This window comes from Stegodyphus dumicola, chromosome 10, assembly GCF_044657685.1.
Source record: "Stegodyphus dumicola isolate Sdum_Otavi_A_Nest chromosome 10, ASM4465768v1".
In the NCBI taxonomy this organism is placed as follows: domain Eukaryota; kingdom Metazoa; phylum Arthropoda; class Arachnida; order Araneae; family Eresidae; genus Stegodyphus; species Stegodyphus dumicola.
In genome coordinates, this window is record NC_140777.1 from 157,265,845 (window position 1) to 157,291,854 (window position 26,010).

Below are 26,010 nucleotides of genomic sequence, written 5' to 3' on the forward strand. Positions count from 1 at the left end.
TTAACATAACAACAATAAATTTCAAAGAATACCATGTACACAGCATCCTGTTTAAACTTAAAAAAAATTCTACGAATTGCACAATTTAGGCAAGGAAGGAATCTACGATCTACGCACTCATCGCTTTAATAAAATAACATAACAACAATAAATTTCAAATAATAGCATGTACACAGCGTTCTGTTTCAACTTTAAAAAACATCTACGAATTGCACAGTCTAGACACTAAACAACTAAATAAACTAAAATAAATTTCAAACAATTTAAAAAAACAACAATAACGACAGAAATTCATACTAAAGAACCAATGAACATGACATTCTACAAAATAAGAACAAGGATAAAATAAAATGCACTTACCATGAATTAATGCGTTTTCGAATAGCAGAAATATAAATTTCATACCGCCTTTAACGTGCCGCCACGTAATCACTATCGTATTTACATGACAGCCAGACACACTATCCAGAAAATTTATACTATGGTTCACAAATAAATAAAATCACAAATCCCTACTTCTATCATGCACTGCCATTAAAAATAATCTCCCAGACCCTCTTTCCACACTTCCAAATACCCACTATCCCTCAACAGGATAGCCACAATGATATTTCATTTTGCCGAACTTCAACTCAACAACTACCATTTTATCTTTCCTTCCCATCTTCTCAGACACAGAGGCGAACCAACGAGCTCCAGCGAAAGATTTTTCAACGTCAACAGGGTTGCCATAGAACACGCAATCGCGCCAAAAACCAGCGCAGAACACATATCGCCACATTTGGTGAAATTAGGGCGTATATTAGAGTTGTACCGAATTATGATGTTTAATAGCAATATACAATTTGTCTAGTTTTTTAAATGGGAAAAGTGCAGAATCGCCCACTGCTTGGAACGTTTTAAGAATTACACATACTTGGTATCCATGTACACATTGACCTATTTTCACTTAAAAAAAATCCCAGAATTGCACAAAAATGGCATTGCACACTGCTTTGTCTTTATCCATGTACACATTGACCTATTTTCACTTAAAAGGTCAAAGAAAATTGACAAAAATCCAATTCTTCTTACTCTTGTAAAAAGTGCCAAACACCAATCAAATAAGTGGGCGATTCTGCACTTTAGCCTTTTAAACTTCATTGTCACATGTTCTTTTATCACATTTTTATGATTTATAGTGCAATTTTTATGATTAAGAAGTATTTTATTACTCTGGAAATTTATAAGGAAATGAAAATTTTTTATTTAGGCAATTAATGCAGCTCAGCGACAAGGTTTGGCTATTGAAACTACAAAAAAATGTGAGTACTTTGTGCTATTTAAATTGCTTTAAAAGTACATCATTAAAAGAAGGATTTTTTTTTTTTCCCCCTGTAATTATGTTTGAAAAGAAGTAGGTTTTATTAAAGCTTGATTTAATAAGAATATAATGCTAATATAACTGTGGCAGTTTCTTTTTAAAGGGGCTGCCTATTTATGGTACCCCCTGTTTTTGCTAGACGACTGACAGTTGTGGCCCTGTGCAGCCTTCTACAGTTTTTTGCAACAAACATATTTTGCTGCCTTTTTCTATAGCTTTTATCAAGGTTCACCCCTGACTGGTATTAGAGTGCTCTTTTGGAATGCTGGTGGTCTTACTTCTAATAAGTTTACTGAACTAAAATTTACTGTTTTTAATCATATTATTGACTTAATGAACATTGTTCATTGTTGAGAGTGGTGCCCTTCTACTGAAAATTTAAACTTGGTAAAAGTATATTTACGTGTATCCCTTGGCGAAAATGGGCGGTACATGGATACTGAGTTTGTGCAATTCTATGACTAGGCATTGCACACTCCCTTGACTTTATTCATGTACATGTTGACATATTTTCACTTAAACATCAGAGAATTGCACAAACTTGGCATTGTGCATACTCTTGACTTTGTCCATGTGCACATTGATATATTTTCGCTTAAAAAGTCAAAGGAGTATCGAACTTTTGGTAAAACTATACAGTCAAAAGTCGTTAATTCGGACACCAATAATTCGGAATGATCTATAATCCGGACCTGAAAACTAAAAACTTTCTGCGCATGCGCCGCGTTGACACATGCGCATAGGCGTTTACGCGTGCGCGTAAGACCTTTTACGACTGCGCATATGAGTGTGCGCAAGTGCAGAATACGTTTTCGCGTGCGCGTTTTATGTATAATGGACGTATAAGCTAAAATTATCTAATTATCTATTTCAGTTAATGTTGATGACTGCGTTGTTCCTTAATTTTTGAATTGGATCCGGCTTATTATTTTTTGCAGACTGTAATAGCAATTTTATAAAAGTAAGCTTAAACTTTCGATTATATCAAATAGAAGTTCCGATATATATTTGTTAATACGTAAAGGATCTAAAGCGAAAGTATGTTTTGAAATCCGAAATCTGTTTATCAATTTCACGCTGCTCGGCGGGGGGAACGCCGCAGCGGGCACGTAATGAATTGGAAGTTCATCTGTCAGCACTATCCTTATCTTCAGGGCAGATGTTTTTATTTTATTTGGCTTATAATTCCTTACCAAATTAGTATTTCATCTCGATGTGCTCCATCTTTGATATGATTTAAAACAAGTTCCTCGTCATTATAATTCGCTTCCGATAGCGAAGAAAGTGACAGAGGTTAGTGAAAACGAAAAAATTTCGATTGACAAATTAGTCGGTGTTCTCGACACAGCAATTATAGGACTTGAACAGCGGAACTTTGTAACTAAACAAGAAATCATGTCTGTTTCATAGAATTAAAGAGAAAGTATTATCACATGAAACGAAGCAACTTACATTGAAAGAAATGTTTAATAAAGTAAACAAATAAATATTAAGCTTTTTCTTTTTGTAAATTTTGATACCCTTTAGATCATAATTGTTCTTTATTTCATAAATTACGATTTCATATTTTTAATTTTAGAATTTCTGCATGCCATCTTACGAGATTTAAACTGATGATCTATAATCCGGAAAAATCGATAATCCGGAATCGCCGAAGTCCCGACGAGTCCGGATTAACGACTTTTGACTGTATTTACGGAACATTAAACTACTCAGGTTACCATAAATGAAACAACAACTTTGCGATAATACAAGGGGTACCCTTCAGTCTACTCTAACCCATAAACTTTTACCATATAAATGTATATCAGACTTTTTGCTAGCAACATGCATGTCAGGTTTCTACTGTTAGAGATACAATGGGAACACTCAGATAACCGGCACTTGGCGCAATTTTTCCGCCATCTTAAATCGGCAAAAATCGCCAAATCCTCGGAAGGATTTTTTTGACGCCAAGAGGGAAATGACGTGAAAAGACGCTTTACAAAATTTCCCTCTTGAACCCGATATAGGGGAGAAACCCTTGCTAGGCGAAAATCGCCTGAGGCTGAATACAGTAACGCGTTTGCATTAAAAAAAGGTAAACAATGCACATAGAACTAATTTAGTTATTGATGTGGTTAAGTTAATCTTCATACTTTTTTCACCTTAGTATTTTAGATTATAATATATATAACTCCAACATTATTACTGTTTATACTTCTCTTTTTAATTCTGACCATTAATTTTTACAATTATCCACAATAATAGTTAAATATGTTTAAAAATATGGTCTTCATGTAAATGCTGTAAAAATCATGCAAATCCCAAACTTGTTGGCAGTGGTGATAAAGGCAAAGCATGTTTTGCTTCCCTTAAAATAAAGCTAAGATTAAACTAAATAAAATCCTTGCTTTATTCCGTAAATAAAATAAAAGAGCTAACACTTTAGCCTGTACATTTAAAATCATTTAGTGAAAGCAAAGTAGCATTATGCTAACTCATAATAACACAAGAGAACAAGAACACCAAAAACTTTTTGGCAATACCGGCGTACATATATATTATATTCGGCCAACCCGCCGATCTTGACGTCATCGGCCAATCAGCGGCAACCACGTTAGCTTACCGCCGATCGACCTCCGATCAAAATTTGCATGTGGAAAACTAAAGCCAACAAACGGCCCTCTTTTTCCCATGCAAAGACAGAAACAAAACTTTCACAGAAGTTCATAGTTCAGTTCTATTATACAAAAATACTTATTGTCTTTAAACACTGAAAACATCTAAACAAAACTTTCTTAAATTAACAGCAGTCACTGCTTTTGTAAATAAGTCGGCAGTATTTAATTTACTGGTGATAAATTCAAGGTCAAATACTCCATCATTTACTAGTCTTCTAACAAAGTGATATTTTACGTCTATGTGCTTAGTTCGGCGATTTTCTATTGGCGATCTAGAAAAATCAATGGCAGACTTGTTATCACAAAATAGTTTACACTCTCTTAAATTAAACTTTAAAATTTCATCTTGTAAGACATTTTTCGTCCACATTAATTCCTTCGCTGCTTCAGATAAGGCGATATACTCCGCTTCCATGGTTGATAAACTTACACATTTTTGTTTAACAGTTTTCCAGATTACCGGTACTTCATCTAAATATAATATAAATCCTCCCATGGACACGCGTTCATCTCTATTACTTGCATAATCAGCATCTGAATAACAATGTAAATTTAGATGTTTAATCTTTGATAAGTTTAACTTATATAATTTAGTACTATTGAGATAGCCAAGCAATTTCAACAATGCTTCCCAATGCCTAATTCCAGGATTCTCCTGAAATTGTGATAAGATATTCACTGCATATGTAATATCAGTCCTTGTCCTGTTAGCTACAAAAACTAAACATCCTAACAGATTTCTAAAGGGTAATGTATGCATTTCCGTAATTTCTGCACTTGTAGATGGACAATCTAATTTTGTAAGAATAGTGCCCTTAGCTATGGGAAGTGAAGTTATTGGTATCTGGAAATGTTTAAATTTTTCAAAAATTTCTTCGATATATTTTTGCTGATGTATAAAAAACCCATTTTCATTCTCTAAGAATTCAATTCCAAGTAACGTTTTAGTTTTGCTTAATACTTTAAGATCAAAAAACTTACTCAGCTGTGAAATTACTTTATCTATACTATATTGATCTTTACTAAAAATCACCATATCATCTACATATAACAAGATAATTACATTTGAACCCTTATAAACACAATTACACCATTGTATTTTCTTAAAATGTAGATTTTCTAAAGTACTTTAAAATTCACAAAACCATTCACGGCCGCTGTGATGTAGACCGTAAATGGCCTTGTGTAATAAACACACTTTATTTTTCTCTTCGATAAATCCCTCTGGTTGGGTCATATATATTTTCTCATTTAGGTTTGCATATAAATATGCGTTCTTTACATCTAACTGACAATTAGTCCATCCATATAAACATACCAGTATAGTGAAAAATATTCTTATGATTGAAAAATTTACTACAGGACTGTAAACGTCATCAAAATCTTCACCCCTTTTCTGCCTGAATCCCTGTGCTACTAAGTGTGCTTTGTATCTAACCACTTGATTCTTTTCATTTCTTTTTAGCGTATAGACCCATTTGTTTCCTATTATAGTTTTATTTTCTGGCTTTTCGACTAATTCCCAAACCTTTCTTTTCTTTATTGTGTCGATTTCTTCTTTCATTGCCTTATCCCATTCTTCGGCAATTACTGATTCTCGTGCTTCTTTAAAATTTTGTGGGATAACTATTTCTACGGAATTTGCCTCTTCAGATGCAGAACTAGTCTCCTGTTCCACGAAATTAACTTTCCCCGAGTATTCGTTTTTTCCACTAAAATCGAACTTATCTTTTTCATATTTAATATTTCTTGCCTCACAATACTTTTCAATATCATTATAGGATCTAAAACGGGTGTCTGTTCCCTCTACATAATAATATATGTCTGTACGTGTTCCATCTGGCCTTTTAACTGCTTTTCTTTGCCAGTTTAAGTCTGATACTTCTTTCGAAGTAGATTTGTCATCTGACAACTTTATTTCTTCTCTAGAAATTTCCTGGGGCCCACCAGCGGCCGAGCGGTAAAGTCGCTGAACACTGGTAGTTCGGTCCGAGGTTCGAATCCCGCGAACGGGCTGGCTGCATGGGCGTTTTCGTGGTTTTCCCCATGTGTAACGTGTATACGAGCCAGTTTCCCTTAGAAAGTCCTCCACGAAGGCATCCCTCCACTTAGGCAGATAGCCCTCGAGGCTTTGCCATAATCACACACACACACACACACACACACTAGAAATTTCCTGTTCTTCATCTGATTCTACTAATAGCTCAGATTCCTCTAGTCCTTTAAATTTAGGTTTTGATTTCTGTTCCAGGATGCCATTTGCTGCATACAGTTTTTCATCGAACTTAACATTACAGGTTTCTGTTAATTTGCGTTCTTCTGGCAGCCATATCCTATAACCTCTAGTTTCCTTCGCATATCCTACCATGATTCCTTCTTTGCACCTCATTTCTAATTTATTCCTAATCTGTTTTGGCACGCCAACATAGGCTTTACAACCAAATACTTTAAAATAAACAACACTGGGTTTTCTATTTAGGAACTTTTCATAAGGGGTTCGGTTGCTTTTATGACATACTCTGTTCCACGTATGTACGAAACAGCCAAGAGCTTCTGCCCACCATTCTTTTCCCATTTTACTGTCATTAAGCATAGCTTTAACTGCGTCTGATGCCGTTCGGTTAAAACGTTCACACACACCGTTCTCTTCTGGGGTGTACGCGTTCGTGCATTCAACACTAATTCCATTTTCGGCTAAGTACCCTTCGAATTGCCTATTACAGAATTCCCCACCATTATCAGTGCGTATACTTATTAATTTTCTATTTCTCAGTCTTTCCATTTGCCTATGATAATTCTTAAAGTTGTAGAAGATTCGTTTTTATTTTTCATACAATACACTGTTACTAATCCACTATAGTCATCTATAATAGCAAGAAAATATTTACTCCCACCCTTAGATGGAACTGGTAGTGGGCCACAAACGTCTAAATAAACCAACTGCAATGGTTTATCCGATCTCTTCGGAACAGATTTAAAAGTTATTCTACTAGATTTAGCAATAATACACGATTTACACCTCTCTATTGGTTTTTCAATTTCTGGTAACCCTTTCACGCTTTGATTCTTACTAGTTTTCTCAATATAATCAAAATTTACGTGGCTAAGTCTCCGATGCCATAGCATTGCATCGTCTATTTTATTTAACTTTCCAATTTCTGTACCGTATCCAGCTTCCCTTTTACCTGTTGCATATCTAACTGGTTTTACGTGATAAAGTCCGTCATATCGTTTAGCGTAACATAATCTATCCCAATTATTAAAGTATATCCACATCTTCCCTTTTGAAATCACAAGATGAGCACCAGCCTTTTCTAACCTTGCTCCCGCTAATAAATTTCTTCTTAGATTTGGATTATATAACACATTATCTAACTCAATCCAATTTATTCGATTGTCTACTTTTACTACAAATTTGACAGTACCCTTTCCTAGTACTTTACTTTCACAATTTCCTACAGCTAAAGACATACGTATATCATTTATTTCTTCGAAATTTGTCATTAAATTTCTATTATTACAGAAATGAGTTGTAGCTGCAGTATCTACGACCCAATTAAATTTATCTGCGTTACCTCCTTTATCTGTAGTTGTTACATAATTTTCTACTAACATTAATTCTTTATCTTTAAACTGTCCATTTTTATCGTCTATTTTAAACTTCTGATTTTTACTTACATTTTCTTTACATTGAGCAATTAAGTGCCCAAATTTATGACATCTGAAACAAGGTCCTATTCTCATATTCCCCATTTTTTTCTTAGATTTAGTTTTGTTTTCAACTTTATCTTTCCCTGAGTTTAAACTAATAGTATTAAACACGCTTACCTTGCTGTCTTCTAAATCGGCAATTACCTGGCGAAGTCGGCTTTCTTCCCTTACCAGCTCTTCAGCAATTCTTTCCAGAGTAAAATCTTCGTCCTTCCACCTATATATCAACTGTACAATGCCGGAGTATTCTTGGGGTAATCTCCTTATTGCCTGAAATCCTTTAAAAAGATCTGCCAAGTTGTGACCAGCTTCAGCCAACTTCTTTGCAGTCATTCTTATTCTTGCGATGAATAATCCTATTTCTTCATTTGGCGTATATCTAATACTAAAAAATTCATCCAGTAACTGAATTATCCTTGCTCTTGTTTTGGGTTCGAATTGCTTCTGTAGAACTTCCCACGCTTCTTTACCACTTGAACATTCTTGTATCAGCGGCCTGAACTCAGCTTTAATTCCGTAATATAATGTAGTGAAGGCTCTGTTCTCCCTCAGTGTGAACTCCTGCTTTTCACGCTTTGTTGCACTTTTATCTAATTCTTCTTCTTTGTCCTCTATGGAGCTCCAACAATTTCTGTCCAGTAACAGCATTTTCATGTCGACTTTCCATCGATCCCAGTTGTCATGGTTTAACAACTCAAAACCTTCAGGTAGTAATGACATCTTCAATTAAGTGTGAGCACAACGACTTAAACTTCTAAGACAGGTCAGCTTCTTTTCGTGGATAATGGCCCTCTTCACCTACATTCCTTCAAAGCTGAGTTGAACTGGATGACTGATTAGCTGTTGACGCTGGGCCCATAACCCTGTTGGCAGTGGTGAATGTGGTTGGCATGTTTTGCTTCCCTTAAAATAAAGCTAAGACTAAACTAAATAAAATCCTTGCTTTATTCCATAAATAAAATAAAAGAGCTAACACTTTAGCCTTTACATTTAAAATCATTTAGTGAAAGCAAAGTAGCATTATGCTAACTCATAATAGCACAAGAGAACAAGAACACCGAAAACTTTTTGGCGATACCGGCATACATATATATTATATTCGGCCAACCCGCCGATCTTGACGTCATCGGCCAATCAGCGGCAACCACGTTAGCTTACCGCCGATCGACCTCCGATCAAAATTTGCATGTGGAAAAGTAAAGCCAACAAAACTGCCATAAAGTATTTTCTTGATAATAATACCAAAATACTATAATATTTTATGCCTGTGTTCTTTTTTTTTTTTTTTTTTTTGACATGTGTTAAGATACGTGTATTATTCTAGTACATAATCTTACAGATTGGTCAGTTAGAGGGTTAAAGATATACAGAAAATTGATCATAATATCTCTAATTTAAAACATTAACATATATTATTTAAAATAAGATTTGAACATCAAGCTGAATGTATGTAGCCTTTTAGATAAAAGCAAGAAATGCTTGATTAAGGTAATTACTATAATAAATGTAGCACTTCTTGATTTTATCTGTATCCCCAGTGAAAAATCACAAAAAAAATTTCATGAAGCAATGCAGAATGTCAGCAGAAAAGTATATATGTGGCAATCCTGGACGCTTATTCTATGATCACTGGATCTATCTACAACTTAAGCGAACAATATTGACTCAAAAAAACCGGTATAGACAGCCATCACAACTTATCGGAGAAAGCCATTCCGTGGTCCTCAGTTGGTGGGCGGGTGGGTCCATTTAACTTTACTGGAAGCGGACAAGGCTTCAAGGAGCTTTAGACCAATCGCAGTACAGACCGAGTGACGAAATTTATAGCGCGCGCTGGCTGAAGTTCTAGGAATATTCTCCTATTATTTCACTAACTCACACGTTGCATTTGTAGTTCGAAAAAATTGCACAAAACAGTATTATGACCAATACATGCTGAATATGCTGCTGTGTTATGTGAAAGAAAATCTCGTTTTTTAATGGGAAAGTCAACGCAGGAATTTAGAGCTAAAAAATAAAGAGTGATATGGGATACCACGAAAGCAATGGTAAATAAGAGTAAATGAATTAAGCTTTCTTCAAATCCTTTTAGAAATAAACCATTTTAATTATTTAAATTTATAATATGATTAATTTGCATTACAATCTAATAGCAAACTAAGTTTTTTTTTTTTTTTTCCATGTTTACATTAAAACTGTTTTCCCGCAATTTATTTTACAGTTACTATTTGAAAAATATTTCTTTAAATAAGAAATTAGAAAGAAAATATTTCTTTCTTAATATTTCTTCCCTTTTTTATTTTCTTTTTCTATGAAAATTATTTCTTTCAGGAAAAAAAATAAAATTCATTCTCTATTACAGTATGGCCGATTGCTGCTGCATTCAGTTATCAGACACACATCAAAATGCTTTATTTTAAATAATTTATTCTATAATTAACATGAAAGAAAGTATTTTTTCAATATAAAATATATAACCAAAATTAAATTAATCTATCCTGTATGTGTGATTAATTCGTTTTGCAATTTTTGTCACACAATTACTAATATCTTTTTTTCAATATTACATTGCTGTTATTTTAATTTTGTATATATATAAGAACTGCTCAGTTTAATTATTCTTCCTTCTCAAAAGATTTTGTTCTGTGAAAATAATTAAAAGATAGTAATATTTTCACAATGGAAGTACTAAAGTAAAAATAATCAGTGTAGGTCTCCTGCAGTTCAAGTTCCTTTTCAAACCAGCGTTTCGACACATTTTAAATAGAAAACTAATAATAATCAATATCTCTTTTAATATAAAAATAAGAATGCTATGAACAGTATTTTTATTATTTATTTATTTATTTTTTTAAGTTTGCAAAGAAACAATGATTTTTTAATACTATAATAGGTTACAAAAGTACTATTCCATGAACAAACCCTCAGTCTTATAGCATTGTTACTTTATAGCATAATACAATAATAATACAGTATAATTCTGCTAACAAGCCCACCAGTCGCCGAGCGGTAGAGTTGCTGAACGCAGGTAATTTGGTCCGAGGTTCGAATCCCACGAACGAGCTGGCCGGCGTTTTCGTGGCTTTCCCCATGTGTAACGTGTATACGAGCCAGTTTCCCTTAGAAAGTCCTCACTTAAAAACCAGTTTTAAAACGTATTAAAATTACACACACACACACACACACCAAAAAAAAAAAAAAAATGAAAGCCTTCAGATTTTATATTACTCCCAAAGGGTAATTTTTTTAACGTTTTGCGTGTTACCTTTATTTATTAAATATCATGTTTTTCGCACTTAAACCATAAAATCAATTCAACAGCAATATCATGTAATTAAAAAAAAAGCATATCTTTAGAATTTCCGATACATAGTCTCGCGCGCTAGAGATGAAAATGTTTTTTGCCATTGCTCGCTTTGAAATCGTTGGGTTTCTTAATCAAAAACTCATAAATGCTTTACAAAATATGATATATGAAATGGATAGTAATACAAATTCCCAGTTAAAATTTGGCCCTCCAGATGCCTCTATTAGGATGGAGGATTATGTTATTCAGAATTTCATGGCTCTAGGTACCGTTGTTTTATCACAGTGCGAGAAACATTCATGCATTCTGCAGATTCCTCATTATTTAATTTCTTTAAATATAATAGAGTGCAATAATACTTGGTGGCAACGATTTGAAAAGTGAAACGCCATTTATCGTGAAACGCCACAAAATGGCAAAACGAAATTAATAGCCCCTCTGGGCTAAAACTTATTTTTAAAAGTATCACACTAATAGTAGTACAATTACTGAAAAAAATATTATAAATCTATTTTATAGTTTTATAATTATTATTATTATTATTTTTTTAATTTTATTTTACAGTAGTGTGAATTTCGCGTAATAATGAACGACATTTTTGTGTTCACAGTATTATTCGTAAGGTATTCAACTGTTAGATTTTAAAGTAAACGTAATTCTTGCTGTACATAAATCGAGTACAAGCTTATCAGATGTCTATATTTGTATTAAATGAAGAAGGTTTATGTGCTTGATAAACTTATTATCTTCTACATTTTTAAAGCGTACAATTACAATTTATATCTATAATTTCAGGAATAGTATAACCTTTCTTTTAGTAGAAATTGCGTTCTTGTTTTCTGAATGTGGCTCCAAATACTCTCTCAGTTCACCCCAAATTAAAATAACTATAAATTTTACGAATCTGAAATACGCAATGAAAACATCTTTTGACAGAGCAAAAGCATCAACATATTTTCTATAAATTCGCCACCGATTCAGAGATCTACGACCGTATTCTTCGTTTAAATATGAAAAAATCAGCGGCGAAAATGCATACAAAGTCATTGTCTACTTAGTACGTCAACTGGACAACCCTGATTGATGACACGGCAACATTTTTTCACGTGCTTTCGACAACTTCCGTACTCAGAGAATATAGGATGTCGGGCAGACCTGTTTTTTACTAGCAGCGACATCTGGCGGCCCACAACTTGCTGTCGACTCTCGTAGCGTAGAATAACCGTCCAGGTCTGTGAGAAGCACATGTTTGCTGATGTATATGCAGATATGCACTTATAAAATTCAGCTGTTATTTCTTTAAATTAGGTTTTTTTTTAATTGAGTATATTTGTTTTTCCTGTGCATAATATTAGCCCTTGAAATAATGATTAATACAGAGACAATAGTAGTTGTATTTTAAAAAAGGATGTATTGTGTATTAGCCATTCATCTTTTGTAGACTGCTGACCAAAATTACTATCAAGCCTTGAGAGTATTTTCTGGAGACTGAGACGTTTATCTGCATCAAAGAGCTTACCCTGAAGGATTGATTTTCGTCATTTTTATTGTTAGAAAATTCGCGTCTTAAGAAATGAATCCATGTTCTTAAGAACATTGTTACAGATAGGAAGCAGTTTCTTGAAAGTGGGAACTGAGTGTAGGATACGAGAAATTTGAGCTTTTAAAATTTTTTTTTTTTTAGTAATTTGAAAGTGTCAGAGCTCTAGTTCAAAAATGTTAATATCATTTCCCAGCAGAAAAGTTTTTGAAGAAATATCCATTCTTATGGAAATAATTTTCATATTTAACATTTAACTAATTCTGTTATATCCATGTTTTGGGGTTTTTCTTTCATCTTTTAGATCAGTTGAGAAGTACATGCAGTATTTAATATGAATCATATACAGAATTATTTTTAAATACAGTCAAAAGTCTTTAATCCGGATTCGTCGGGACTTCGGCGATTCCGGATTATCGATTTTTCCGGATTATAGATCATCAGTTTAAATCTGGTAAGATGGCATGCAGAAATTATAAAATTAAAAATATGAAACTGTAATTTATAAAATAATGAGCAATTATGATCTAAAGGGTATCAAAATTTACCGAAAAAGAAGCCCAATATTTATTTGTTTACTTTATTAAACATTTCTTTCAACGCGGGGTTGCATAAAGCATACCTTACGCATAGCCGAAATTAGAAAATTGCAACCAGAAAACTATTTGATTTGCATTCGTGGTATTTATAATGACGAGGAATTTGATTTAAATCATATCAAAGACGGAGTACATCGAAATTAAATACTACATTTAGTAAGGAATTATAAGCCGAATAAAATAAAAACATCTGCTCTGAAGATAACGATAGTGTTGACAAATCAACTTCCAGTTCATTGCGCGCCAACGTCTTCCCCCCCCCACGCAGAGCAGCGTGAAATTGATAAACAGATTTCGGAACGGTTAGATAAACAAAGAATATGCCTTTATCCATTTTTTGTAGCAATTCGTTTTTTGTTTGATGCACATCGAAACATACTTTCGTTTTCTAGATCCTTTGGGAGCTCCAGCATCGGAAATTCTATTTGACATAATCAAAAGTTCAAGCTTACTTTTAGAAAATTGCTCTTACAGTCTGCAAAAAATAATAAGCCCGATCAAATTCGAAGATTAAGGAACAACGCAATCATCAACATTAACTGAAATAGATAATTAGATAATTTTAGCTTATATCGTCCGTTATACATTAAACACGCACGCGAAAACGTATTCTGCACTTGCGCAGACGCATATGCGCAGTCGTAAATGTCTTGGGTGCACGAGTAAAACGCCTATGCGCATGCGTCAATGCGGCGCATGCGCAGAAAGATTTTAGCTTTGAGGTCCGGATTATAGATCATTCCGGATTATGGGTGTCCGAATTAACGACTTTTGACTGTATATGAAATGTAATGTAATGAATGTAAAAGAAAATAAAATGTAAGAGCAGAGGAGACTGAAATAAACATTTTATAATGAATTGTGGGTTTGCAAATGATGCATGAAGAAGTAAAGGATGCTCTTGAGATCAGTAGGTGAAAGTGCTCTGCTGGGTTAAATTATCATTCTCAGTGCAGATTTCAAGCAGATGAAAATGCATTTTATCTGTGGGGCTGCAGACAGAAATGGAGCAGCAACTCAAAGGATGTTCAGAGAACAATTTCTGAGTAGTTAGAATCCGAGTTGCCAAACATCCAAGTGTGATTTGGAGAACTTGGAGTTCAAACAACTTGGAGTTGTGTGAGAATAAATTTTATATTACTGTTGGTAGTCACACTTTTGAGCACCTGTTGAAAAGCTGACTGAAATGTTTAATTTTATTTGTCTTTCTAAATTAATTCCTATTCATTGTTTCCTTATGTAGCAAAACTTAACACATGCCATTTCGGCACTCAAATTCCATTGTAAAACCTGCTTCTTTGGGTCCCCTTTATCTGCCCTTTTTTGCCACATATTTTAGATTCACCCTATATGATGCTGATATTTTTTATTGAAATAACTATATAATAGTACTTTCACAGATGGTCTAATTTTTTCTTGTTATTTTATTTAGTTAATGCTGCTACGAATAAACAGCACCAAACAACTCTAAATACTTCCAAGCTTGATAAAGAAACGGAGCAACTTCACCATGAAACTGTTGGACTGGATGTAGGTCGTCTCATTCAGCAAGGGAGGCAGAACAAAGGCTTGACTCAGAAAGATCTTGCAACGGTAAGCTTATTTAAAATGTCCAGTCCTGAGAATATCTCAGAATCACACTTTATTTTTATGTCAATAAAAAGATCAATGGTACTTGTGGATGTTTTGAACATCCAGTTTGCCAAAACAGCCTTAATCTAAACTCAAGAAATTTTTAGCAGCCATAATTTTGTAATTGCTGCAAGAATAACTTTGAAATTGTACTTTCAGTCCTTATACTTTCAACTTCAGAAATTTCTACAAATAAAGACTCCAAATACATATTTTGCAAAAGTGCTGTGAGTACCACTGGTAGGAACTGTTGACCAAAATATACTCTGCTGTTTCATGGCACTTAAAAGCCATTGTTTAAATAAAATTCTTCGAACATGCTTTCTCTATATACAGTGAATGTTTATTGATTTTTGACAATTTTATTGGGATCTTCCATTCAGCTAGGATATGTTAACCCATACTATTTTCATATGTTGCTGAAGTTCTTTATGTGTTATGACATTTTATTTGAGTTCAACTAACAGTTAAAAAACTGTGATTTGCATCTTTCCTTTATGTGGTACTTGCGTATCATTGCAACCACCTTAGCAGAAGTTGCAGAATTTCTCAGATTGCTGACAGTCATGTTCCTAATCATTCTTCAGGCAACCACACTCATAATAAACCTTCAGTCAGGTAATGTTGCTTGTTAAGAATTCAGTTTAAAGTATATGTTTCTTCTCTAGATGGTACCAAGTGAGAGGAAAATTTGAACCTTGATTTTGGTGTACTTGCCGTATTTTTCAGTTAGTTTAAGACTTTGGCTGTATTCTTAAATATGTATTTGGCCTTTTTTTCAAATTTTGTTAAGATATGCAGTCCCAGAAAAAAAGAAACAAAATTCAAGGTAAATTAATATTTAAAGTTTAATTTGAGAAATGTGTTACATAAAGATGACTATAAATATTTCTACAATTTAAAATATAAAAAATCGATTGAAATTTTTTAGATATGAATATAGCAAATCAATAAAAATAATTGGTGTTCCTCTTTATGTCTATTACTTTGAGATTATTTTACCCATATTTAGTTTGTAAATGTGCCTAAAGGGGGTAGTACATATTCAAGACCAAGGTGTTTTGTTACAGAATTCGTTTTCAAATAAATGCAATTACCTCCACATCATCGTTTATCGAAAATGAAATAATTAAGAATGAGCATCTGCTAAAGAAAAATGAAAGAAAGGCCGCTGGGCTAAAGTCAGAAGACCAATAAGGAGTCCACTTTATTAGGATATAGGTGTTAACTTCTTGTGGTTAGCCACAATAGAAGGGGATTAGCCCCCTTTTGCGATGCGCACGCAGATAGCTCAAGAGGAGAAGAAAAAGACAGCCAGCACGCAACTGGCATGAATGATTTTTATAACGATAAGAACAGCTGATGGAATAAAGTGTAACTCATAACAGAACTGGACTTCCGTTAGTTAGTTTTGGTTTGTAACAAAGCAAGTAGCTAAGAGTCTTGGGATGGTTGAGAGGGGGGACAGGTTATTCACTTGAGGAAGATAAACGAAGTTAAAAGCAAGGAGAGGGGAGTTGTCAGTTTGTAATCTGCAGAATTTGTAGTTAAGAATGAATGTGGTAAAGGAATTGAATTAAATTACTTTATGAGTAATTAACATAGATTAGATTGTGAGCTTTAATTTAAGTGATTGTTGATGTGAGATAAATTATAGATTAACAGTTAATTATTAATTAAGGATGGAATTAATAATTTAAGGTTAAAAATTATTAGCTAATAAAAACTTAACCCTTTGCGACACGCATATTTAAAATATATTTTAATCTTTAAGAAAATGCCTTAGAATAAGTCAGATGGACTTACTTAAGTGCCTTTAAGGCTTGAAAAAATTTCTGCGCTTTAATTTTTTATGGGAGAAGGTGGGATACCGTTTGTCCCATCATGCAACTAGTGCATGTCTTATAGCATATTGGTGTATAGCAGGGAAAAAAAATCACATGTGGAATAAATAAACAAAATAAAGCGTGCTTTCTAAAATATTCATTATAAACACACTAAAATGCATTTTGTACTTATTACATATATGCATGACTTGTAAAATTCTTCATATGCACATTTTGCATATATATATTTAATATTTTTAAATTTTAGGAACAAAAGAAAATATTTTCTTGAATATTATTTTAAGATTAAAATTTGATACTCGTACATATGATACTAAATAAAATATGAAAATTGGCCCTTGATTCAAAAACGTTTATGTATGATTAAAATTGAAAAAAGTCATTTTTCATGAAACTTTGAAAAACATGTTGTTTCATTCTTTTGTAAGCATAGAGGCACTTCACATATTTCACACATCCAAAATGTTCGTCGTTCTTCTTTCGATGTGCTGCAATATGCACATCTTCTCCTGCTCGTTCTCTTTGGCGTGTGACTTGCATTTTTTAGTCTCTTTTCTGGTTGTACGAACGGGTTTTTAGTTTTTATTTGAACTGGGTATTTCTATTTAAGTTTTCTTTTCAGCTCTTTCTTGCCTGCAAGTGCCATTAGACCTTCTATAACTGAGAGAAGAAAATCTTTCATTGTTTTTACATCATGATCTGGTTCGCGAACAAACTTAAATAGAATAAATGCGTTTATTATACTCGCATCTAAAAAGTAAAAAAAAAAAAAATCATGTGCCACCATTTCTTGCTTTTGCGATTTATTCCATATAGTCCTTTCAGTTGATCAATCAGTCGACATATCCCATATTCTTATTGTATGAAATAATGCTGTTTGGGCACAGTACTTTTTTGTCTTTCCATCTCGTTCTTTTCTATTAATTTCTTTCATTTCAATTGCCTTTTCCAAGCAAGACAGGATAGAAACGGATCTTTTATCCTTCCATTTTATGCAATAAATTGAATCATCGCTAACTGAAAAGTCTATATATTCTCTTGACATAAATTTGTCTTTTAAATTTTTGGGTAGATGCTTTCAATTCATATTTACAATGCCACATGCATAGATGGCAGCCACATGCATAGATGGGTCTGTGTCTTTAAAAAGCGAAACAAATTATATAATTCCCTTTCTTCTTCAGCAATAACTTCAACCTCAGTTATTCTCTCCTGGATTTCAATTTCTGCTCAATCAGAACTGATATCTGAAGCATTTGAGTCGCAATCGGATGGCAATTCAGCAAAAAGATCCAAAGCTTCCTGAGTTGTTAATTTTTTTCTAGGCATTTTAGCACATCAGAGCATACAACGGATGTAAAAGCGCGCGCAATCACGAAAAAAGTAGATGCAAAAAAGAAAAGAAAAATAATCGTGAGTGCTGCCATCTATTGAGCGGAAACTCAAGTGTGTGGTGGGACAATTTTTAACCCACTTATTTCAAGTGCAAAATTAATGTTATAAAATATTGAATCGAATTAAGATTTTTGAAAATAAAATACCTTTGAATATTAAAAAGAATCATACATATCATAAATTGTATACCAAAATTTTTAAAATATTGAAAAATGCGAGATGCATGGATATCACTCTTGTGATCCTGTTTTGAATATTTTTTGCTTAGAAACTTAAGCCCTGGTATAGTAGTAACATCTACTGAGAAAAATAATAACTAAAATAGATTATTTTTAAAAGATTAGAAAATTTCTAACGGAAATTGCTAACTGAGAAAATAAATATTAATTAGGTGGGACATATATTGACCCACCATGCCGCAAAGGGTTAAGAAAGGTGAGTTAAGCTAGATTTTAAAATTAAATTCACTCTGGAGTGGCAAAGTGAATAGCTAAGATGGTAGATAAATGATGTTAACCTGGTTTAGAAGTCGTGGTAAGGCAGGTAGGAATCCTCAGTGCAGTATAGGAGTAAGAATCAAGAAAAATGGCTGGATTAGGTCCAGCGGTGAAGAGAATAGTTAAATAATAGCCGGGGTAGGCCCGTGAAGTACATGGTAGTTTGTACAGTTAGTTTTCCTGCTCAAGCAAAATCCCTTTTAGGCTTCCTAGGGAAGATGTTAAAGGTTTGGCCATGACAGCCGTAGGTCACTTGGCAGAACTGTATTCTGCTGGATAGTAAACGGAAGTACATATTCAGTGGCATAGATAAATTAGTCGAGCTTTTATCTATGTCACTGAATATGTATCCCCCTGTATCCAGATTTACAAACTAATTGTGGGTAAAATAAACTCAAGGTTAAGACTTGACATGAAGTGGGAGATAAATTATCTTTATTGATTTGCTAAAGGAAAAACTTCTATAATTAATTTTTATCATGAATGTAAATACATTAATAATTCATATTTAAAATAATTAAACTTCTTAATCAAAAAAAATAAATTAGGTTACAAAACAAAGAGTTCGAATAACATAAAACTTGGAAGGGACAGGCACCTTTGTTCATATTTTTTAAGATTTATATCTAAAAATTTTAATTGATTTTTTTATATTTTAAATTGTAGAAATGTATTTGTAGTCATCTTTATGCAATGCATTGCTCAAATTAAACTTTAAATATTCATTTATCTTGAATTTTCTTTCTCTTCTTCTGGGACAGCATATGTAAGCAAAAATTGAAAATGGACCATTTGTAGTTTGCATATTTTTTCTGCATTAACATGTTTTATATGAAAAAAAAATACATTACAGAGATCAGGACTCGTCAGAACTCCGGCGATTCCGGATTTGTGATTTTTTTCAGATATTAGATCATCAGGGTAAATCTAGTAAGATGGCATGTGGAAATTATGAAGTTAAAAATATGAAATCGTGATTTATGAAATAATGAAGCATTTATGATCTAAAGTGTATCAAAATTTACACACACACACACACACACACCAAAAAAAAAAAAAAAAACTTAATATTTATTTGTTTATTAAACATTTCTTTGAATGTAATCCCCCCCCCCCAATACTTTCTGTTCAATTCTATAGACAGACATTGTTTCTTGTTCAGTTACAAATTTCCACTGTTCAAGACCTGTATCTTTTAAATATGTTGTACGTAACTGAAACAAAATCATCAAATGTAATATTCTGAACTAGAAAATAAATGAAAAATTTTTGTGTTTAGCACATCCCGATCCTGAATTTCAACAGATTCGTAGATATAAAATGACAAGGCTTCACTATTTAAAAAACTAAAAATATAGTTAGGAATATCTTTTGCACGACATTGTTCTTCAAAAAACAAACTATATCAACAGTGAGATCAAATAGCGGACAGATCAATTTATCTTTGTCTAAAGACTTAACTTCGATTTTTCGTGGGACATTTTTATGATTTGCAACTTTGTCTGCATTTACAGTTTCATCAGCATTAAAATTACTCACATTATTTAAAACCAGGTAATTACACTCTAACTTCTTAAAAAACACTGATTTTGAAAGCCAAATGTAATGAGGTCACATTGGTTTCAAGGATGCACAACTTTAATTTTTTGATGGGGATGGGAGTAGGAATTGATACATTCGATGATATTTAACTTTTAAGCCAAAGAATGCAATGGCATAAACATGTTGGAAATTCAAAGCAAATAATTTTTTTCTGCCCCAAACTTTTCATTCGTCAGTGGGTGATCTTGAGCTGATTCCAAATCACTTCTTATTTTAAAAGAAATTTTTTTTTTTCTCTTGCTGAGTCGCAGCTGTAAAAGCCAGATTGTACTTTAGTTGTTAGACTTTTGAACTTGGAGATACTTTTCATGGACACATTTTTTAGGATATTGAAAGAATCTGCCAACTATTTTTATTGACTTTCCGTGGACTCATTTTTTAGCACGTTGAAAGAATCTGCCAGCTATTTTTATTGTAGTAATATTTTAGGATGTATGGGAGAAAGTACACCAGTTATTTTTTAATCAGCAATATCTATATGGTTATGGATATTGCTGACATACAAACAGGATGCATAATAGAAGGATGGTGCTTGGAGACCAAACATAGCTGTAGATTCACCACATTTTATTTCGCCATTAATAATTTTTTAGGACTTTATATTATGGATCACAACATTAGACAATGGCCGAAGTGGAGAAGTAAGCATCGCATATTAGCAGAGCAAGAGGAAAGCTGGCAAAGTAAGTTTACATTTCAGTAAGGGGTATTTATAGAGTTTCTTTTTTGTTTAAATTTTGGATTGTAACTGTTCAAGAGCTCACTGCATTGCAAGATTAAAAAGATGGTATAATGCATATTAGTTTTTCCCACTGAATACAGTTAAGATTCCAGGGAGGGGATGTAACCAAATTGAAATGAGGAATTAAAATTAGTATTTTTCTTTCATATTTATATCTTAACATGTACTTCAGGATTAGGAGATAACATAGGTACATAAGATGACTTATAGTAATGGAGAAAGTGTTGGCATAAATGACTTATAGTGTGGCACGCCACAGTTTTATTTCTTGATTCAGACTCAGTTTTATTTCTTTGATTTTAATTCTGAAGACACATATTTTGTTTTACACCCTACAGTTTTTCATATTGTATGGATGATGTGGAGAATGGAGCAATGCAACAGCACATTTAACATAGCAAAAATTTGTTCTTTAATTGTAGAATTGGTAATGTAAAAAATATGAAAAAACTACTCAATTTAGCAATAAAAGGAAACTATTAATTTAAATTTAGCAATAGTTCTTTTAATTTGGCTGCATCATCTTTCTATATCATCTGGAAAACTAACCAGCATTATGCTATCTTATTAATCCTGTAATAAGTAGGCTCTTATCCAGGGCATCTAAAGTGTATCATCTGTCCAATTTGACAAGAGCTTACTGCATTGAAGGATTAATAAGATGGCATAATGCAGATTAGTTTCCTAGTCAATGCACTAGGAAGAGGTTGTAGCCAAATTTAAAAGACTATTGCTAAATTAAAATTAATAGTTTTTTCATATTTTATCTATTTAGGTATATATTAAGTATTAGTGCTAAAGTGGGTTTCTTGGTAGAAGTGGTCAAATTTTCAGAATGTATCAGATTCTGGCTAGCAAATGCATAAAAATTCTTTAGGGAATCATTTCGTAACAGTTCTTCATTTGAGCAATGCTCCAATTTTCATATGTGTTCTTTTTGTTAAGTACAAAGTTCCTGCAGTTTTTCCTACGAATCATTATGTATCGAATCCATGCAAAATTGCAGGATTGCTTCTTCAATCTTGCAAATCAAGATGAATGTTGTCAATTTTAAAATATGTGCTCATAATATTTGCCAGCAAAGAAGGAAACTTAAAAGTCCTGCATGAATACAGTATTTTGCTGCAAAATTGCTAAAAGGAACAATTATTTTGAATCTTGATTAAGTGATTGCCACAAAATTTCCACAAGAACAAAAGAAATAAAGACCAGCTTGTAAGTATGCTGGCTTATTAATTTTAGAGATAAATATTTAATTAGAATGTAAAATATATGTGTAATAGAAGTGAATTTTTTCAATTGATTTGAATTTGTAACCATGGTAACAGTGGCTGAGACTAATAGTTGAGTCCTCTGTTTTTTTCCCCTCACTTATGTTCAGCTGATTTTACTTCATGGAAAGCACATGAATGAAGTCTTGGAACTACAGTTTCAAATGAAGTGGAGAAAGTAAGTGTTGTGTGCTGATAATGACACATGGTTTCATACAGGCCTTGCATTAGCTAACCAAGAAACAAAGGCATATTATCATCTGTGTATTTTTCCATTCTAAAAATTAGCCAAAAAATTCTTGTAAATGTAATTACTTTTAAAATAAATAATATGCAATTTTCTGTATGGTTTCTCAAGGGAACATTTGAGGATGTGCCATGTGAAAATTGATGCTGAAAATCAACATTTTATGTTGTGGAACACTTTGCTTACACTTGTGACCTTGTATTAGAATTTTACGTACGACATTTCAAATATTCTCTGTTCAAATGAATGTTAAAATTTAAATTTTTATAGTAATGCATTGAAGATGTGATTTGCTTTTTAAAAATTTTGACCATTGGTATGAAATAAGGCTTAAAACAACTTGGCCGAAATGTATTGATGCTAACAGCAGTTCTTTTGAATATCTTGCTTCTATTTTGATTATCCAGTGCCAGAGAACAAGCCATTTTAATTCAACAATTCATCATAATCTAAAACAAACAGTTAGAATTATTTGCTGAGAAGCACCATAAGATCTGATATTGCAATATTTCTCGACCTATTTAGTTTATTGTAAGGTAAATTAAAAATTTTGTAAAATATATTTATACTTTCTGTATACTATTATTGCATGTTATTTATCAACAAGGATGCTCCGTGATTTGTGGATTATGCAAGCCGAAAGTGGGTAATAACATCGAGTCTGCTTTTAGCCAGATTTGTGAATGGTAGTCATGTAACATCAAAGCTGGAAAGTAACATTGTAACTAAGTTTGAGAGAATGACAATGAAGAATCTGTAGTATCTGCAAATGATATTGATGCCTCTTTGCCATGTGATGTGGAAATTTGTGTTTGCAATGAAGAATTTAGTTGTGTATTTAATTGCAAGTTTTTTAATAACTTTGAAATATCTTATGTAACCTTGGCAATATATTATAAAGTAATAAAATTATCTTTAATTCTTTAGAGGATTAATGAAAAGCCTCAGGTTATAAATGATTATGAAGCAGGAAGAGCTGTGCCTAATCAACAAATTCTCACAAAAATAGAGAGGGTCATAGGTTGGTTATATATTTTTTGTGTTATTTTCCAGATCCTACTTCAATTTTTTCTGTCTTTTCAAACCTTCTGCTTGCATTTGTGTGTGGTGTTTGTTAATAATTTAGCATACACTGATTAATACTTTAGAAATGTATTTGCATTGTGTGTTTGAATACCTTCTGAATGCCAATATAAATAGCAATAAAAATTTTATTTAATCAAGCAACACATTATTGATCTGTAATGATATTTAGATAATTCAGCTTTGTTAAAATTTAATAGTTTGCAAATAATGAATGAACTGCAGGTTTTAACCACTTGTAAGTGATAATCAGATTGACAATCTGGTACAGACTGGACCAGGGCTTCTCAAACTTCTCTGTTAAGCTACCCCTTTTATTCATGCAAATATTTTCACGACATTTTCTGTAGGGGTATATAAATGAAAAATATGAATTGAAACATTCACTGATGATAAAGCATTACGTAACTTTATTCTGAAAATTAATTACATAACTATATTCTTTGGTATACACTTCGTGTAGTTGTTTAGTACGAAATACTAGAAGTTTGTTGAAGGCCATTTCAGAAGGTGTTGAAAATTCAGTCTATATCTCCAGCCAAAATCAATTGAGTATTTGTTATAAAAATTTAAGTTTTAAATTAAGGTTGCTCGATACAGGCTCATACGGTCCTTAAAAGTCCTTAATTTTAATCATCTGAAATTTCTGTCTTATGACTGCTGTTTTGAATGTGAATTATCGTTATGGAGGAATATTTTTGACAATTCACTGACAAATATCATTTTTTGCTGTCCTATTATAAAGTGGCATTACTTTCCATTTTGGCGACTTATTATATAGTATTTTGAAGCTGAAAAGTAAATAAGGAAATTTCCATGTGCAGAAATGTGTATGAACCCTGTTGATAACACAGCAGTCTTCTTGGAGAGTTAGATCTTACATGACTGACACTAGTTATTTCAAATATGTGTGGTTTATTCACCCAGTTTTCTTTTTTAACCCTAGTATGTTATTTGAAAAATTTACAGAAATGGTAACCATTCTTCTGCAAGAGGAAGTTAGTGTAAGCATGTTTAAACCTATTTTAAAAACTAATTAAAATAAAAGTATACTACCTGCAGATGATTTCATGACTCTTGAACTTCAAGTTAGCAAGAAAGTGTCATTTATTCTGAAAGTAATCTTTACACATGGTGGTCTCTGCACATTGCTCTGAAACATGTTTGACAAAACTTGCATGTCATTCTGCGCAAATTGTACGGGCAAAATACACATATTTTTGCGTTTTTACTGTCAGATTGTTCAGGAGGAGAATATTCAGATCTAATTTCAGCAGTTCCCTTATAAATTGATCTTGTTGACTGAGGCAAAGTTAGTATGTTGTAATGCTTCTTCATTCATAGAGCAAGAGTATCTTAACATTATTGTGAACTTTTTCTTGATAATGCCTTTTTGGATTTTCGATCCATACTATGCACATATATAACATATGCATTTATTAAACTGTTATTTATCATGCATAAAACGCACAAAGAGACCATGGATGAGTTTTCTACTACATGACGTTACAGTTGCACATCTGATCCAGTGTGTCTACAATCACTTATGTGGCTCAGCCCAAGTTTTTTAATAAATTTACTAATATTGCAAGACGCTGTTTTGGGGTTGCTTGATTTAAGAACAGATGACTACTTTGACATATCACTATTGAGCTGAATTTTGCTGGGATAAATAATAGATTTGTCATGACTAAAAAATTTTGGAATTTTTAGCTTTATTTCAATTTTATTATTTTCATCATCCTGGCTTTATTTTTCAAGCATTGTTCTTTATCTTTATTGTGAAATGATAGTTCCTCATTTTCATCTTTGTCACTGTCTGAGAATTCAGGGTTTTCAGCAAAATCATCTTTCATCCCCTGAAACAGAATTTTCCTCATCGCTCCCGGATGACATCTTTAAGGCAACATACAAATAAACCTAAGCTGGATTCTGAAAAGCAAATATTACATTTGTCTGTGAGGCAAATATTGTTCCAAAATATTTCGGTAAGAAGGAATGTCTTTATCTGTAGTAGCCAAAGTCATGTAAAGGTACTGAGTCACACATCCCATTTCCCGTTTGAGGGAAGACAGGGCAAGATTATTTGTTATGGGCTTCATCTAGGAGATGAATGGGTAGCATTCTAGGGATAATATCAAAATTTGAAGGAAAGTATTTTTTTGTCTCCAAAAGTTTCAGGTGATGAGTTATAACTCTTAAGGAATATTTTCAGTTTTAGAAGTATGTAAACGTTTCTTAAGATTTGTTTTCCTCTTTATTTTTGCATATATTTATGTTTTTAACTAAACATTCTTTTCAATTTTAATGTCACAATTACTTTGAAAAATATCTGATGAATAATACAGTTTTGAAAGCAATAATTCATTGTGATCAACAAAACTGGATTCCTGCATGTTTAAAAATACAACTTCATCTGGTAATGATGCATTATGCAGTCCAATGCTTGTAGTTACTTATTTTTTAAATGGTGCCGCTAAAATTGTTTCTTTTAATCATTTCCTTTTTCTA

The 26,010-nt window shown here is 32.7% G+C and overlaps 1 protein-coding gene across 1 annotated transcript in view; it reads left to right on the plus strand.

Annotated features, from left to right (window-relative positions):
* Window positions 1-26,010, plus strand: part of mbf1 (multiprotein bridging factor 1) — a 33,903-nt gene that overhangs the window by 3,291 nt on the left and 4,602 nt on the right. The window contains exons 2-4 of the mRNA XM_035374943.2: window positions 1,253-1,304; window positions 14,616-14,776; window positions 23,344-23,437. Of these exons, the coding sequence (XP_035230834.1) occupies window positions 1,253-1,304; window positions 14,616-14,776; window positions 23,344-23,437 (307 nt within the window). The remainder of the gene's footprint in view (window positions 1-1,252; window positions 1,305-14,615; window positions 14,777-23,343; window positions 23,438-26,010) is intronic.